The sequence below is a fragment of the Heterodontus francisci genome, chromosome 39, assembly GCF_036365525.1.
Source record: "Heterodontus francisci isolate sHetFra1 chromosome 39, sHetFra1.hap1, whole genome shotgun sequence".
Classification (NCBI taxonomy): domain Eukaryota; kingdom Metazoa; phylum Chordata; class Chondrichthyes; order Heterodontiformes; family Heterodontidae; genus Heterodontus; species Heterodontus francisci.
Genome location: NC_090409.1, coordinates 34,324,738 through 34,342,542, shown reverse-complemented (window position 1 = coordinate 34,342,542; position 17,805 = coordinate 34,324,738). Strand labels below are relative to the sequence as shown.

Genomic DNA, 17,805 nt, shown 5'->3' with positions numbered 1-17,805 from the left:
AGGGTGTGAGGCTTTGTGAGAGTGAGTTGCATAGTGATGGAGTGAAGCTTTGTAAGAGTGAGTTGTATAGTGAGGGAGTGAAGCTTTGTAAGAGTGAGTTTTAGAGTTGTATAGTGAGGGAGTGAAGCTTTGTAAAAGTGAGTTGTATAGTGAGAGAATGAAGCTTTGTAAAAGTGAATTGTTTCGTGAGGGAGTGAAGCTTTGTAAAAGTGAGTTGTATAGTGAGAGAATGAAGCTTTGTAAGAGTGAGTTGTATAGTGAGAGAATGAAGCTTTGTAAGAGTGTGTTGTTTAGTGAGGGAGTGAAGCTTCGTAAGAGTGAGTTGTATAGGGAGGGAGTGAAGCTTTGTAAGAGTGAGTTGTATAGTGATGGAATGAAGCTTTGTAAAAGTGAGTTGTATGGTGAGAGAATGAAGCTTTGTAAGAGTGAGTTGTATAGTGAGAGAATGAAGCTTTGTAAGAGTGAGTTGTATAGTGAGAGAATGAAGCTTTGTAAGAGTGTGTTGTTTAGTGAGGGAGTGAAGCTTCGTAAGAGTGAATTGTAACGTGAGAGAGTGAAGCTTTGTCAGAGTGAGTTGTATAGTGAGTGAATTAAGCTTTGTAAGAGTGAGTTGTATAGTGAGGGAGTGAAGCTTTGTAAGAGTGAGTCGTATAGCGAGGGAGTGAAGCTTTGGAAGAGTGAGTTATATCGTGATGGAGTGAAGCTTTGTAAGAGTGTGTTATGCAGTGAGAGAGTAACCCAGTCAGGGTAGGTTTCTGCCCCTTGAGCATTCCACTGAACCAATTGAATTGTTATCACAACCAGGCAGCTTTTATTATTACTTCTGGGTTTCTACCTGCAAATTGCCAGATTTGTCCAATTCAGCTGCATAACTTTCCTTGGAGAAAGCGTCATTTGGACCGGTAGTTCTAGTTTCATAACCACTCGGATACTGCACACAACTGCTCAAAGATGGGGAAAAGTACTGGGCACATGGTTTACTGCGAGATAATTTCACTTTTACCATCATTGATAACTGGAGCTAAATTGTGAATATCTTTAATGATGATGTAAGTGTAAGTTTGCACATGAAGGATGTTCCCTGTGTGTGGATTGCTTATTTGATGGTCTACATTGTGACAATGATTTTCCACTTTCTTTCAGAAATCGATGATCTTGAAGATTATAAGAATAAGTCCTGGATCGCTGCCATTGTTGTTATTGGGTTACTGATCTTTATTGCTGTTTGTGCCTGTATAATCTTCAGAAACCGAAGTTCAAGTATATGATTTTACTTTGCTCAGTTTCATCCGAGAACGTGTTAAACAAAACGATTTCCTGCTCTGGTAGAATGCCAGCTCTTGCCAGAATATTCACCACTGTCAGCTAAAATCGTGGACATATTAAAAAAAAAAAAAATTGGTCCCCCAGTAAAGGAAGAAAAGACTTGCATTTATGTAGTGCTTTTCACCCCCTCGGGCTGTGCCGCGCAGCCAATTAGTTACTTGTTGAAGTATACTCACTGTTGTAATGTAAGAAAGGCTGCAGTCAATCTGCTCATTGTGAGGTCTCATAAACAAAAATCCGCTACTGATCAGACAGTCTGTTTTCAGTGGTGTTGGCCGGCAGTAATTTTTGTCTGGGATCCTGGGGAAGATCGGCATCTTCACCTTCCAGCTGTATTTTATGATGCGTTATTAACTATAGTTTATAAAAAGGCCTGCAGAGAAATATCAGCATTCGCAGTAAGCAAGTCTAATCATTGGACAATTGTCCAACATATATATTCGTCTCTTGCACTTTATGCAGTGACAATCTTGAAGTCATCATAACTTAAAGCCCATTTTCCAATCCACATTTTTTCTGCACACTGGATTTATTGGCGTGGATTTCAAGAACTCGTGTTTGAATTCTTTTTGTTTGATAATTTATCACATATGATTCCATCATGGAATTTGGTTTATGAATGTCCCAAACAATCCAGGGCACAGAGCACTGCTTGTATGCTTTGTTGGCCATTTTGCCGCCTTTTCGGTTCTCCTCTTCTGTTACTCTATATAGTTTCTGAATTCAAATAGTGAATGTGTCATGAAATGTTTGAACTTTCTCCTTCTTTAAAAGTCTCAATCAATTGTGGCTTTATCGAAAATGGAAACAAGTACGCTCCCTAGGATTTTCAAAGAATCTGGGGAAGAGATAGCAGAGGAGTAACTACACATATTTAATCATTCTTAGCTAGAGGAATTTGGATCCAAGGAATAAAAGCAAGTGGTCTTGGTAGTTGCAAGCAAAAAGCTGATGTAAGGCTGGGGCTGCTTGGAGAATAAAGTGATGTGGCTGAATGTGATTAGGACAATGTGGTAGAACTGAATGGTAAACATTCACATGGACTGGTTGGGCTGATAACCTATTTGCAGTTTCTCATAACTTTTGTGTAGTTCCACATAGCTGTGTATAGAGGGAAACAGTTCAATGTTCGGGACACATTCAACATCCTTCTCCTATTTTGTGATATACTAGTGTGCGTACTTGCAGTTTCCTAATGTGTTTGACTGCAGTTTTCGTGAAACTTTTCACCAAACTATCAATTTTCATACCTTACAATTGTTTCTGAGTTCCTTTCTAGTGGGCAGGCACATAATATGTGGAAGAGCTGGGAGTCTACATGAAGGAAATATCAAAATCAAATGCTGGCAATTTCCCTCGTGATGTGCACAAACTGCTGAACTTCTGTGGTCAAATGTCACTTTCATATTGCCATTTGCACCTTGTTCCTGCAACGTGGTAGGGGCTGGTACAATCTGGAGTCCACCTTGGCTTTAATAACCCGGCCCCTAAATGTTTGCCCTGGTGGGTTATTTTCAAAGGACAAGATGACTGTAATGATAGGCTTGCAATAGAGTTTTGTTCTAGTGCTATTTGTACCAGTTACCAACTTTTAACACCTGCCTTTCTTGCTTCCGCGAAAAATATCAATCACAGAAATAAGGAATAGACTCTGCTGAATCACCAAGGTTTACGGGTATTTACCAGTTAGCCCTCATGAAATGCCTTCTAACTGGTCCATGGAGTGTATTCGCATCAATATGAATCTAACCCGTTTTTATCAGCATTTAAATAAATGTTTTTTGTTTGTAACTGAGCCCAATGTTTCATCCAACTGTGCTGTCAAAAAAATTCTGAACAATACCAGTGTGACAATCACTACAAAATCTTTATAAACCAGGCTGTGTCAGTGAAAAGATACTGGAGTAAAGGATTAACTAGGATTGCTTTGGCAGGAATCATTTTGCAAAATTAAAAAAACAAGCATATTTAAGAAGTGCAATAATTATAATCAAATATTGTTCACACATATGTTGAGGAAGCCAATTAAATCTTTTCTAAAATACATTGAAATATTTAAAAGTCTGATAAATCATCCTAAAATGCCATGTTCAATGAGATTTACCAGAACTTTTAAAAGTTTTCACCTTGATCTTTTTACTAGATCTATCTGATTGTTTAATGTAAATGACTTTTTAAACCAATGAAAAGTCTGATCAAGCCTGTTTTTAAAAAAAGTATTGACATTACAAACAATGAAAAATTTTGATAAATCCTCTTAAATCGCTTAAAAAGTCAGACCAAACTTCTGAGAAATATTACTGACATGAACATTTTTTGCGTTTAAAAGATCCCATCAGGTGTGAGCTTCCTCATTAAGTATTTACAAAATGAAAGGACCACCCCCCCCCCCCCACCCCGCCCAGCCCCTTACAGCCTTGAAATATCATATCAAATTCAATTCTAAAATTTACCGCAACTTTATTCCATTGTGTATCACCATCTCCATCTGCTGGTGTCCCTGTCTCATTGCAGTTACTGCCCCCTCTCACCATCTCCATCAGCTGGTGTCCCTGTCTCACTGCAGTTACTGCCCCCTCTCACCATCTCCATCAGCTGGTGTCTCTGTCTCACTGCACTCAGATACTGCCCCCCTCACCATCTCCATCTGCTGGTGTCCCTGTCTCACTGCAGTTACTGCCCCCGCTCACCATCTCCATCTGCTGGTGTCCCTGTCTCACTGCACTCAGATACTGCCCCCTCTCACCATCGCCATCTGCTGGTGTCCCTGTCTCACTGCAGTTACTGCCCCCCCCTGCCCTCACCATCTCCATCTGCCCAACCAAAGTGGATTGTAACAACTTTCTTTTCTGGAGCAATCCTCTGCTCAATGATTAGTGGTTGTCAAATGTGTTTTCCACTTTGATGCTGCACAGAAATTGCACAAACGTAATAGAACTGTAGCCCTCTCGGTCAATTGGCACAGGAGGCTTTTGCCCCACCCAGCCTGGATTAAACCCTGATATGGAAGATTGATCTTCAGGTACCAGGAAGTGTAATTTGCTGTTGCAGCATTTGGGTGAGGTTCAGAATGTTTCACAAGTGGATAGGGAAAGGATTTAGATTACTTTGTATGGTGGCATGAGACTTCATCAAATGCTAATCATTAAGAAACAAGGCAAGCAAACTGCATCCCGACTCTGCCTCCTTTCACTGGAAGGGCAGATGCTGATTTATGCAGGTTTTTCAGGCTTAATTCTTATGCCCATCTCAGCCCCATATCTCTGGATTGTAATGTGTGGTTGGGAGACCAGAGTTCAATTGCCAACTGTGCATTACCCAATGTGCATGAAAAGTAAATTTACAAAGCCCTCAGGAGCTCCAACAGACAATCTGGATAGTTTCAAAATGCAACATCCCAATTAACTGACTGGAGAAAATCCACATTTCCTGGTTTGTATGTCCAGGGAGTCAGACCGAGAACTGATGTTTGAGTTGTGCAAATATTTCAGATCAGCACCTGCTTGAAACCATTGCCAGTTTATGGGACAGTGGGGGGGGGGGGGGGGGGGGTATTCTTGCAATTGTAGTCTAATATACCTAATACAATATTTCAATCATACATATAGCGGTAACAAGGTTTCTCTGCTCTAATACTTCAGTTTTCCAGCAGAAAGATTTCAATTTAGATCAGTGTTGCCTTGCATGCGATCCAGTGAATAACAATAATACAGTGAGAGCCCAAATTTCTGTCACCCACTTTAAGGCATCGATGTTTGTTTTGCCACTGTAGGGAAATGCTTAATCGGACTGCCCTGAATTCTGCTAATGTTATACTGGTATTGCTTTCTCTCCACACTGTAGTAATGATAACCTTTAGCATTTGCTTGTTAGGCGAGGAAGCATCAGACACCTTAGAAACAGTGACTTCTGAACTGTTAGTTACTTTAAAGTCCACCTTAATCTGTCAGTTTCACCAATAAACCTAATTAAAATCATTCGGGTGCAGAGACATTTAGTCAGTTGATAACAAGTCAGTTCTTCAGATAGATACAGCGACGAAGAAAGCTGAAGAATGACATGGAATGGTACAGGTTTAGAATTAGAGGGTTCACTTGGTGGATTAGTAAAGGAGTGATAAGATAACATGATAGGGCTACACTGGTCTACTTGTTTAAGCAAAAATATTATTGATAAGGCACAAGGGAAGATGTCATGACAGTTCACCTTACATGGAACTGTGCTGGGCAATGCATAAAGGAGTACCAAAAAGGTGTCAAAGTTGGACCAGATATTTAGACTCACAGGTCTGCAGCTTGCATAGAGAGTTCCAAACTGTCAGTCCTTTGACTAAACTGCAGATAAGTGTATATCTAATTATTGTATATATTATAACACTGTGGCATCTGATATTCAATGTTGTGAACCCAATTAATTTGAGTAAATTCTACTAAGAACACAGACTCACACTGTTCCTTTCACCCCGATACCTGTCTGTTAACTTAACAGGAGTTCAGTTTAAATTAATAGCGGAGAAAGTGATTGAGGGAAAGTACTTATGAAAGTGAACCCAGGCTACACATTTTTACAATGTTTGTCTTTCTCCTAGCTTTGCCTTGAAGTTCAGGAATGGTCTCTGTGCTGGGCTGATCACACAACTTAGAAATTGGAAATGAACAGGGAGTTGCATATGTCTGCTCATTACTTTAATGTCTGAAAACAACCATCAAACACATTACAACACAAAAGCAAAATACCGCAGATGCTGGAAATCTGAAATAAAATAAACAGAAAAGGCTGGAAATCCTCTACATCGATGGAGAGAGAAACAGAGTTACTGTTTCATCCCAACGACCTTCCATCAGAACTGTAAAACATTAGAAATGTAATAGGTTTTGAGCTAGTGAAAGGTGTGAGGGTGGAAAAAGATCAGACGGGAAGGTCTGTCATTGGGTGGAAGACCAGAGAGATTAATTGACAAAAGGGTTTGGTGTTGCAAAGTCAAAGGGAGTGGTAATGGGACAAGTAAAATAATAAAAGATGTGCCGAGATGAGGTGTGAATGGCAAAATGATGAACAGCTGCTGTCCCACTGCTTGAGTTTAGTTTGTTTAAAGTATGTCATGAAAAACCACCAGCCCACCTTGTCCACAGACTTTAATATAATATTTGTATTATTTTAATATAACATTCCACTCTGCTTCAACAAAAAGGACATGCTCTGGAGCATTCGCTCTGAGAAACCAACCAAATATGAAGTGTGTGATATTCCAGCAATCCATTTAAACACTAGAAAATGAAACAATATAGAAAGTATTTAAATATTAGGATTAAATAAAAAGTAATATAAGTACATGGTCATTACTAAATTAACATTGTACTTCAGCTATAAATGCACTGGTAGAAACACTTTCAGTGTCAGGTTTTAAACTTTAAACTAACTACAATGAGCACTCTGAGTGCACAGTGTGGTAGTAAGGGAACAGCAACAGTATAACTCTGATCCTGAGCCCATTAGTTGACGGGATACTGGTATAATGGGGGTGCTCCATTGCAGGCTGTCTGTTCGCCTTGTGGCAGTGCAATACCAGGCAGAACTCGTCTCGGCTGCAAGTTACAAGCCTCAGCAGAACCCATTCCAATGTTGTGAGCAGTACATTTAAAGTTTACCAGCCCAGAATGGGGGGTTTTGTTTGTACATTGTGCCGCCAGGCAACTGCAGCAGTCACCTCTGACTGGGTTCAGCAGCCAGGGCCAAAAGAAGACTTGTATTTATATAGCACCATTCAGGACCTTGGGATGTTCCAATGCACTCTGCAGCCAGTGAGGGCCTTTCTTTGAAGAGTTGATACTGTTGTAATGTAAGAAATGTGGCAGCTAATTTGTGCACGGCAAGATCCCACAAACAGCAATGTGCTCATGACTAGGTAATTGGTTTTGAATGATGTTAGTTGAGGGATAGATATTGGCCGTGGACATGTGGGAATACTCACCTCCTCTGCTTCCAAATGGTACAATGGGATCTTTAACCCACAGAGGTTTTACCCGAGAGGTGGTGGTGAACCCTCTCAATCAAAAGATAGCACCTCCGACACTGCAGCACCTGGCCAGTACTGCACTTGTGTGTCAGCTTCAGAGTACAAACCAGGCAGGTCAGACAATTGGACAATAAGGATTTGCCTTTGGGCAATTTTGCACCCCAGGTTGTTCCAGCCTGTGTCTGCACAGGGCGGTCAGTTATCTCAGATCGAAGGCAATTGGCATCGCTAAAGAACCTTGAATGTACAAAGTGTCTCCAGGGGCTTCCCGAACAGCTGCTGAAACTGGGCGCCTATCCAAGGCAGGAGACTCTGGGGACCATTGCAGCTGAACATCGACCTGTAACATTTCACTGAGGACTTAAATCCACAACTGACTTATTTGGGAAGCTATAGAAATGAATGTACCTTTCGAGCTGATCGTAAACTGACACGTTTCTGCGCTGCAAGCTCTGTGGAAAGAGAGACAAAAAGTCTCTGTATGTTGGTCTCAACAATAAAAGTGCCTGAAATTAAGGAAATCGGAGAAACATACCATGTAGTTTGAATCCGATTGATCCTGATTTCTACATTCTCTCTGTAAGATATTGCAAAAATAAGAGGTGTGATAGTCAGTTACACAGCTTGAGTATTGTTGAAAACAGAGACATGTTGTCAAAGCTTTTCGTCTTGCACTCATCAGGACAATTCGCAAGAATACCAATGTAAGGGAAAGCAACAAATTTATACTATATGAGAAGAGAATGCTGATTGGTTGGCAAGTGGCCTCTGATTGGTAGAGGTGTTGCCATGGAAAATGCATCAGCTTATGGTGACTGACAGTTAACTGTGAAGCTTTGTTTGAAATTTCAAACAGTCAGCTTAACACTGATTGGTCAAGGCATTGCCCTGAGGCATGAACCAGCCAATGGCGGTCACTTATTGTGTTCAGTTGAAACAGGTGCAATGTGCGTACATGTTCTTTCAGTCTGCAAAAACAGGGCCCTGTGTATTAATATATGCAGCCCAACTGACAAGCTTAAATTGGTTGTCACTGTACTTCTTAGCACACTGAGGATTATTTAGCAATTCAGTTATATCTCTTGGGAACTGTGATTCTTCAGGTTCAATGTTCTGAGCAATAACAGTGTTGAAATGAAAAGGCTGAATCCAGGTTGACTGTTCCCGCCGTGGAACAGCCATCACCAGGAGATCCTGCCAGGAAATGGCAGGTCTCCAAGCCTCTAATGTCCCATCAACTGCAATGAATGGAGCTGAAAGCTGCAAGTGTGGGCCCACAACCTGTCAGCGAATCACCCCATTTGAATACTGCTACACTATGGGAGTATCAAACCACCAAATCAGCCGCATCAGGGGAGGTTTTCCTGTCGGTCTGCCTGTCACCGTTGGATATCCTGCCAGTTACAGATTCCGGAAAATTGGATGGGATTAAGCTCCGGCGCTGAATGAGGAAAATCTGCTCTATTGATGACAGACATTGCAAACATGCATTCCAATAAGGTGCGATGGCTTCAGCAATAGACCATGGCTTTGTCATTCCTGAGCAACCACAGTCTCAATGTGAACTTTCTCCAGGGTTTATTTTCCTCCCTTAGAAGATTCTAGACAGGGTTAAACAACTATTTGCAAAGATATCTTTCAATTTACCTCCAGAAGTGCATTCCAGGATGTAACAACTAGCTGTATGTAATAACAATCATTATCTCCCCTCTGGGTCTCTGTCCAATTGTTTTGATCCTGCCATGGGGACCAGTTTCTCCTCAGTACTGATTTTCTTTTTTGAAATACCAACAATGCAGTCACAACATCTCTTGTCTAAGGGATACAACTAACAATGCAATTGACACAAGCACTTACCTCGTCATTTACTGATGGCATGAAGCTTTCATATGTTGGCATTTGACTGAGTCCGCCACATACAGTAGCAAGAGTATAGCTTTCTGAAATCACATTGAACACCAATATTATTGCTCAAGACATTTTCTTCAGATACTTTTGTTCCACAGTGAAAGGTACAAAGTAATATTGTGTGTGCCTGCCAATGGACCTCGGCCAACTGTTTTGACAAAGTTGTGAACTCTGGTCACTAGGTGATGTTTTGGAATGAGTTTCAGAAAAAGATTCTTCCAACTTCCCCCCCAGCATCTCACATGTTACAAGCAGTAACTGAGCGCAGCCAATGTAGGGGAGAATTTACTAGTGTTAAAACAGCCACAATGAGAGCCAGCAGAGTATAAATTCGAACACAATTCAGCTGGCAGCAGTTGAACGTTGTAGGAAATTTGAGAGTTTAGGAACAGAATTTCCTGCACTTGGTGCAGCCTGGAATTTGTGACTTGTGAGAGTGAACTATTAATGTGCTATAATTTGGTTCAATATTTCTCTATTTGAATTCAATTATTTAGGTTGGAAATTGTTCATCATTTCCCGAGAACTGCTGAACTGAGAATCTCGTGTGCATAGAATCATGGAATTGTTACAGTACAGATGGAGGCCATTCGGCCCATCGTACCGAGTCTTCGAATGAGCAATTCACCTGATGCCACTCCCCCGCCTTCTCCCCCTAACCCTGCATATAACTGTCTAATTCCCTTTTGAATGCTTCAATTGAACCTGTCTCCATCATGTTCTTAGGCAGCACATTCCAGATCTTAACCACTTGCTGCGTGAAAAAGTTTTTCCTCATGTCACTTTTGCTTTTTTTTTTGCCGATTACTTTAAATCTGTGCCCTCTTGTTCTCGATCCTTTCACCAGCGGGAACAGTTTCTCTCTATCTACTCTGTCCAGACCCCTCATGATTTTGAATACCTCTATCAAATCACCTCTCAGCCTTCTCTTCTCCAAGATCACAGTCCTAACTTCTCCAGTCTGAAATTCCTCCTCCCTGGAACCATTTTTGTGAATCTTTTCTGCACTCTCTGTAATGTTTTCACATCCTTCCTAAAGTGTGGCACCCAGAATTGGATGGAAGTGATGAAGAAGATTGATGAGGGAAGGGTGGTGGATGTTGTCTATATGGACTTTAGTAAAGCCTTTGGCAAGGTCCCTCATGGCAGACTGATACAAAAGGTGAAGTCACATGGGATCAGAAGGGAGCTGGCAAGATGGATACAGAACTGGCTCAGTCATAGAAGACAGAGGGCAGCAGTGGATGGGTGCTTTTCTGAATGGAGGGATGTGACTAGTGGTGTTCCGCAGGGATCAGTGCTGGAACCTTTGCTGTTTGTAGTATATATAAATGATTTGGAGGAAAGTGTAGCTGGTCTGATTAGTAAGTTTGCGGACGACACAAAGGTTGGTGGAGTTGCGGATAATGATGAGGATTGTCAGAGGATACGGCAGGATATAGATCGGTTGGAGACGTGGGCGGAGAAATGGCAGATGGAGTTTAATCCGGACAAATGTGAGGTAATGCATTTTGGAAGGTCTAATACAGCTGGGAAGTATACAGTAAATGGCAGAACCCTTAGGAGTATTGACAGGCAGAGAGATCTGGGCGTACAGGTCCATAGGTCACTGAAAGTGGCAACGCAGGTGGATAAGGTAGTCAAGAAGGCATATGGCATGCTTGCCTTCATCAGTCGGGGCATAGAGTATAAAAATTGGCAAGTCATGTTGCAGCTGTACAGAACTTTAGTTAGGCCACACTTAGAATATTGCATGCAATTCTGGTCGCCACACTACCAGAAGGACATGGAGGCTTTGGAGAGGGTACAGAGGAGGTTTACCAGGATGTTGCCTGGTCTGGAGGGCATTAGCTATGAGGAGAGTTTGGAAAAACTTGGATTGTTTTCACTGGAACGACGGAGGTGGAGGGGCAACATGGTAGAGGTTTACAAAGTTATGAGCGGCATGGACAGAGTGGATAGTCAGAAGCTTTTTCCCAGGGTGGAAGAGTCAGTTACTAGGGGACATAGGATTAAGGTGCGAGGGGCAAAGTTTAGAGGGGATGTGCGAGGCAAGATTTTTACACAGAGGGTGGTGAGTGCCTGGAACTTGCTGCCAGGGGAGGTGGTGGAAGCAGATACGATAGCGACGTTTAAGAGACATCTTGACAAATATATGAATAGGGAGGGAATAGAGGGATATGGGCCCCGGAAGTGCAGAAGGTGTTAGTTTAGGCAGGCATCAAGATCGGCGCAGGCTTGGAGGGCTGAATGGCCTGTTCCTGTGCTGTACTGTTCTTTGTTTTTTGTTCAATACTCCAGCGGAGGCTGAATCAGTGTCTTATACAAGTTCAACATAACCTCCTTGCTCTTGTACTCTACGCCCCTATTAATAATGCCCAGGATACTGTATCCTTCATTGTACTCTTTCAACCTGTCCTGCCACCTTCAATGATTTATGCACATATACACCCAGGTCCCGCTGCTCCTGCACCCCCTTTAGAATTGTTATCTTTATTCTAGATTGTCTCTCCATGTTCTTCCTAACAAAATGAATCACTTCACATTTCTCTGCATTGGACATCATCTGCCACCTGTCTGCCCCTTTCACCAACTTGTCTGTACCATTTTGAAGTTCTACACTATCCTTCTCACAGTTCACAATGCTTCCAAGTTTCGTATCATCCACAAATTTATAAATTGTGCCCTGTACACCATGGTCTAGGTCATTAATATATCTCAGGAAACATTTTCCAATCTTACTAGGCACAGGGGTATCTAACAAATAAATCAACTAAATTATCAAACACATGAGCGCCTTCCTTCTCCAAGATCACCCCACCCAATATCCATGATATTGATGACACGATCAATATTAATAGCCGTTCGGAGTTCAAGGAGAATAAATCTATTTCATTGCAAGGTTAACTCACCTGACATTTCTTTTTGCGCTATTTTCTGCAATTTTAAGACCAAAACACCTACAGTGATTAGAGCTGTGACTGAAATAACTCCCAGAACTGCCACAGCAGCTTCCCACTTGTTGCTGTTGCAGGTTTCGACAAATGACTGATCGGACCCTACAAAAGACACAATGACATTCAGTGCGAAAATCGAGGTCCTGTTTATTTTTGTTACTTTGAATTGAACTATGAAACATTGGGAGGAAATAACACGGGGGTGGGGGTGGGGGGACGACACAGGGAGAGAGATAGAGAGACCAGTGAAAGCAGAGAGAGACAGAGAGGGAACTCAATTGCCAATTAAAGTCACTGCAGAAAATTAAGTCTGGTGATTGAGTGTTAACTACCCTTTTAACAATGAGATAATTGTTAATTCATGCCAATCAGTTTCTCAGTCCATCTCGTGTTAAACTTAGATTCTCTTTTTAAAAATCACATTTCAGAATGTTTTAACTGTTTTCTTACATTTCCTTTGTCTTTTTTCCTCTCTCTCACTTAATTCAATCTTTCTTTCCCTCTCAGATTTCACTCTGTACCTATTCTGAAGAAGGGTCGCTGACCTGAAACGTTAACTCTGTTTCTCTCTCCACAGAATATTTCCAGCATTTCTTGTTGTTATTTCACTCTGTACCTGATTTGATTGTAATTCACCCTCATTCTATCATTCCTCTGGATCCTGAATTTTTATTGCTGAAGGAGATAAGCTCTTGGTTCCACCATTCACTAAGATCCCAGATACCCGGTTGGCTTCACTGCACCATCTTCAGCTCACACTTCCAGCAAGTTACGGCACATAAATTTGAGGTAAAGGGTACAGGAAATAAATCTAACGCCTTACGCCTAGAGTTGTCCATTTGCATTTCTATAGTAGTGTTTTACCATAGTAAAGTGTCCCAGGATGCTCACAGACAAAATACAGAATGTAATTGTTCAATATGAATAGATGTGAATCCACTATACTCACGGCTAATGTGCAAGAAGTAGGGCTCACTGGCTTTTTCACTCACAGGGTTGCGTGCAATACACTGGTATTCACCGGAATTTCTCGCGTTAACACCAAGTATCATCAACGTAGCATTTTCTGAGGAAAATATTATCCTCTCATTGCTTTCGACATCTGTCCCATTGAAAGACCAAATTCTTTGGTTATAATTTCCAAGTACATTACAGGTCAGCCAAACTGTGTCATTCTCTCGCACTGGGTTTGAACCATTGGATGTGATATATACGGAGGAGATTGGTTCTGTGAATAGAATTGGAAATGAAGAATTAACAACCAGCCTTGGATAGAAATAAAATAGCTCCATCTATTGTAGTATTTCCAAGTTCGTAGTTGACACAAAACTAGGTGGGAATGTGTACTGTGAGGAAGATGCAAACTGGCTTCAAGGGGATTTGGACAGACTTAGTGAGTGGGCAAGAACATGGCACATAGAATATAATGTGGAAAAATGTGAGGTTATCCACTTTGGTAGGAGGAACAGATATGCAGAGTGTTTTTAAATGGTAAGAGATTAGAAAGTGTAGATGCACAAAAGGACCCGGGTGTCCTTGTCAATACGTCACTGAAAGCTAACATGCAGGTGCAACAAGAAATTAGGAAGGCTAATGGTATGTTAGCCTTTATCACAAGAGGATTTGCATATAGGATGGTGAAGTCTTGCTTCAATTTTATAGAACCTTGGTTAGACCGCACCTGGAGTACTGTGTGCAGTTTTGGACCCCTTACCTTAGGAAGGATATTATTGCAATGAAGATTTGCCAGACTTGTTCCTGGGATGGTGGGACTGGAGAAACTGGGCCTATAATTCTCTAGAGTTTCAAAGAATGAGAGGTGATCTCATCGAAACCTACAAAATACTTAAAGGGTAAGATGTTTCCCCTAGTTGGGGAGTTTAGAACCAAGATAATGGGAAGCCACTTAGGACAGAGATGAGGAGAAATTTCTTTACTTCAGAGGGTTGTGAATCTTTGGAATTCTCTATCCCCAAGGGCATTGAGTATGTTTAGAGACTGACAAATTTCTAAATACCAATGACATATGGGGATAGTGTGGGGAAAAGGCCTTAAAGTAGATGATCAGCCATGATTATATTGAATGGTGGTGCAGGCTTGATGGGCTGAATGGCTTACTCCTGTTCCTATGTTCCCAAGCTGCTGAAATAGTTTCTCCCAAACACCCCATCAGTTCCCGTTAATATCTCAACTTTGATCAAATTACCTTGATCCTCTTAAATTCCAGGGAATACAACACTGGTGTGTGTAATATTACCACGTAATTTAACCCTTGGAATCCAGTTATCATTCTTAATCTTTCTTATTGATACTAATTTCCTTCAATTCCTCATTCCCCTTAATCCCTTGTATTGCTAATTCTGGGAGATTTCTTGTATCTTCCTCAGTGAAGACAGACACAAAGTAATCATTTAGCTTCTCTGCCATTTCTCTATAATCCCCATTATAAATTCTCCTGACTCTGCCTGTAATGGACCCACATTTGTCTTAGCCAAACATTTTCTTTTTATGTACCTGTAGAAGCTTTTACAGTCCATTTTTATGTTTTTTGCTAACTTACATTCATATTCTATTCTCCCTTTCTTTATCAGTTTCTTCATCCTCCTTTGCTGTGTTCTAAGATCCTCCCAATCCTCAGGTTTACTACTATTTCTGGCAACTTTATAGGCCTTTTCTTTCAATCTTATACAATCCTTAATTCCCTTTCTGATCCACTGTTGACTGCCTTTACTTTTGGGGTTTTTGTGCCTTGAAGGAATGTGTAGTTGCTGTAAATGATGTAATATTTCTTTAACGACTATCCATTGCCTATGTACTGTCGTACCTTTTAATGTATTTTCCCAATTTGCCCCTCAAACCTCTATAATTTCTATTCTGAGTTCCCCCATCAGAGGAAATAGTTCCTCTTTATCTGAACTGTTGATTTATTTTATGGTTTAAACAACTTGAAGGCCCACCTTTCAATCTTCTATAGTCAAGAAGTACCAAGTCATGTTAATGTAACCAGTCCTCAATTTAACCCTCTATCATTCAGCTGAATGAGTACTGCACCCCAATATAGGCTTGCTGAGGTGTAGTGCCCAAAACTGAATGCAGCACTCCAGACACGGTCTCTCCAAGGCCCTATACAACTGTAATGTAACTTCCACCTATTTCTAATCCAGTCTCACTGTTGGTTTTTGTACCTGTTTATGAATTTTAAATTGTACGTGTACTTGGACTCCCAAATTTGTTTGCTGTTTTACAATTCTTCGCTTATCATTTTGAAAGTCAATCCGATTTATCTTTATGCAGTCCAAAGTGAATGGCTTCACACTTTGCCCATATCTCCACAATTTTGCCCATTCACTTAATCTGTCTATGTCCCATCCTGCTTAAAAAGTGGTGACTGTCAATTTTCTAGTCTTAATGGCACAACTCCCTAAACAAGAGAATTGTGAAAGGTAATAACTGACACTTCTTCAATTTGATCGCCTCCTTATTTTTGTACCCAAACCTGAATAATTTATGCAAATTTACCTATCCAAAGTCCTATTATTTTCCCCATCACCATTTTAGATGAATATTGAATACCATAAGTTCCTCCCCTTTTTTGTTTTAGTTTTCCTTCTATCATGGACATATTTGTTAATTGTGCATCAATCGTCTAATTAGATTGTTAGGGGTTTGTCGTAGTAAACGGAATTCAGTTACTGCAGCAGTTCAAGAAGGCAGCTCACTACCACTTTCTCAAGAGCAAGTAGGGACGGGCAATAAATGCTGACATCCCACGAATGAATAAAAGAAAAATTCACTTGACCCAGCATCGACAGCCTTTTCAGCAAGAGACTTTCAAAAAGCTCACAGCTGTAGTGGTCTACCAGAGTTTAGGGAATTGGTTTTTCATCTACACTGGAATGCTGCATTGGGCCCTGCTTTGCATTTTGCTGAGGGCCTGAGTGGGACAATCAGGTTCATACAGACCTACAGGTTAAAAGAGGCTGTCGAATGTGAGTGGGGCCCACAAGGAAACTCTGTGCCTCCTCTGCCCTGGACTATCCCCTCCCCAACTGTGAGACCCTCCCTCCCACTCAATTCGACCTCCAAGATTTATAATATAACTATCTCGACCCACCAAGTATTCACTTGTTTCCTGCAGCTTGTGAACGTGAAGTTACTGCCTTATCATTTCCTGAAGACTTGATGAAATATGGTCGTTACTTACCAAACACAAAAAGATCCATTCTCGCTGTTGCTGCTGTGTTAGAGAATGAGTTCATGATGACAATGTACACTCCACTGTCTGAAACACTCACTGACTTGAGCAGGAGAGAAGCATTCGGGAATAATAACTCCACCCGTCCTGTGTAAACATTATTTATATCTGGATTTGTTATGATCCACACTCCGACATCTGTCCCATTGTGCTTCCAGGTCCCACTTCTCACCCTCACTGACGGTCTCACTGACAGGAGCACAGGCTGTCCGACTGCTGCATTAATAAGACTCTCATCAACCAAGATGGTCAGAGGCTGAGATTCAACTACAGGGGGGGAAAAGTCAAGAAACCTGTGTGAACATGCAACCAATTTATTTCAACAAAAACTTAAATGCAGGCTGAATGGTGCAGATTGTCCAATCAGAGTCGCTATTATTCACTGAAGTTATATTTAACTTATCCTTCCTTCCAGTTTAATCCCCGACACCGATGTGAGAAAGTGACCCTCACCAGCAGAGAGAAATAACCAAACAGCAAGTGCAGTGAGTCGGGTTCTCTCCATCCTGACAGAACAGTGTCTGCTCCTGTTCGAGACAGTGTGCAGCCAGCAATCCCTGTTCAATGAATCAGATTAGGTATTAACTAAAGCAAAGGTGGCCAGGAGTGAGGGTCAGAGTTAACTCACTGAAAAGGTGCAAAAGAATAAATGAGAGTCACAATATTAATGTAGAAAAACACCGAGGCAACTACCGGAGCAGTTAAGAGCAGTAAAATAATAATTAGAAACTGCATCCAAAACAGTGAGAAGGCAGATAGTGGGAGCCTGGGCATTGAATTAGGGAGAACCTGCCTTCCCACTTTGTTGCTTCTCTCGTATACAGTAACCTGCTTCATCCAGGAGTGATAAACAAACAAGCAACCATTGACTGAACACTTTTCAGCTCCATCCTTATTCAAGTGTTCTCACCGTCACAATCACCAACTGTTTAATATTTCTCTCATTAACCAATGTGCCCAAGGCGCCTGTTTATTTTCAATAATATGTGACCTGGCCCGCAAACCAGGAAGTGCTTAGGGGACATTCCCAAAATCATTGCAGTTTGCCAAGTGTCTCATTCGAGGTCATTGGTTAATGGATAATTCAAAAGTACCTGCTTGGCTACAAAGCGCATTCTGATATCCGCAAGACTTTCTTTGGTTTTGAATTGCAGAGAGATTTATGTTGTGTGTTTTCACAGAGCATACCCAAACTCATTTCTCCTCGGGCCACTTTGGTCAATGGAAACAGGAGACTCTCGTCCTCCTCAGGCTGATCGTAAACTTAGATTCAAAAGATTGCTGTTGATGTTCCAGGAAGTGTAATCTACTGCTACAGCATTTGGGTGCAGATCAAAAAGTTG

At 41.3% G+C, this 17,805-nt stretch overlaps 3 protein-coding genes across 6 annotated transcripts in view; 2 read left to right on the top strand and 1 right to left on the bottom strand.

Moving 5' to 3' along the window:
- Positions 1-3,121, top strand: part of LOC137352711 (carcinoembryonic antigen-related cell adhesion molecule 5-like) — a 195,640-nt gene extending 192,519 nt beyond the window's left edge. For both annotated transcript variants that reach the window (XM_068018448.1, XM_068018447.1), the window contains exon 9: positions 1,144-3,121. In XM_068018448.1, coding sequence (XP_067874549.1) covers positions 1,144-1,268 — 125 coding nt within the window. In that variant the 3' untranslated portion in view covers positions 1,269-3,121. The remainder of the gene's footprint in view (positions 1-1,143) is intronic.
- Positions 1-17,805, top strand: part of LOC137352710 (carcinoembryonic antigen-related cell adhesion molecule 5-like) — a 721,824-nt gene that overhangs the window by 284,097 nt on the left and 419,922 nt on the right. The gene's annotated exons all lie outside the window — the stretch shown is intronic.
- Positions 6,461-17,047, bottom strand: LOC137352716 (carcinoembryonic antigen-related cell adhesion molecule 6-like). Of its 2 annotated transcripts, XM_068018458.1 has the most exons (8): positions 16,916-17,039; positions 16,412-16,729; positions 13,157-13,435; positions 12,163-12,309; positions 9,200-9,282; positions 7,878-7,919; positions 7,751-7,794; positions 6,461-6,593 (listed from the first exon to the last, which is right to left on the bottom strand). In XM_068018458.1, exons 1-8 carry the CDS (start codon positions 16,965-16,967, stop codon positions 6,587-6,589), a joined length of 972 nt encoding a protein of 323 aa, XP_067874559.1. In that variant the 5' UTR covers positions 16,968-17,039; the 3' UTR covers positions 6,461-6,586. The 2 variants fall into 2 exon arrangements, with proteins under 2 accessions (XP_067874559.1, XP_067874560.1); XM_068018459.1 differs by lacking the exon at positions 12,163-12,309 and having other exon boundaries at positions 16,916-17,047.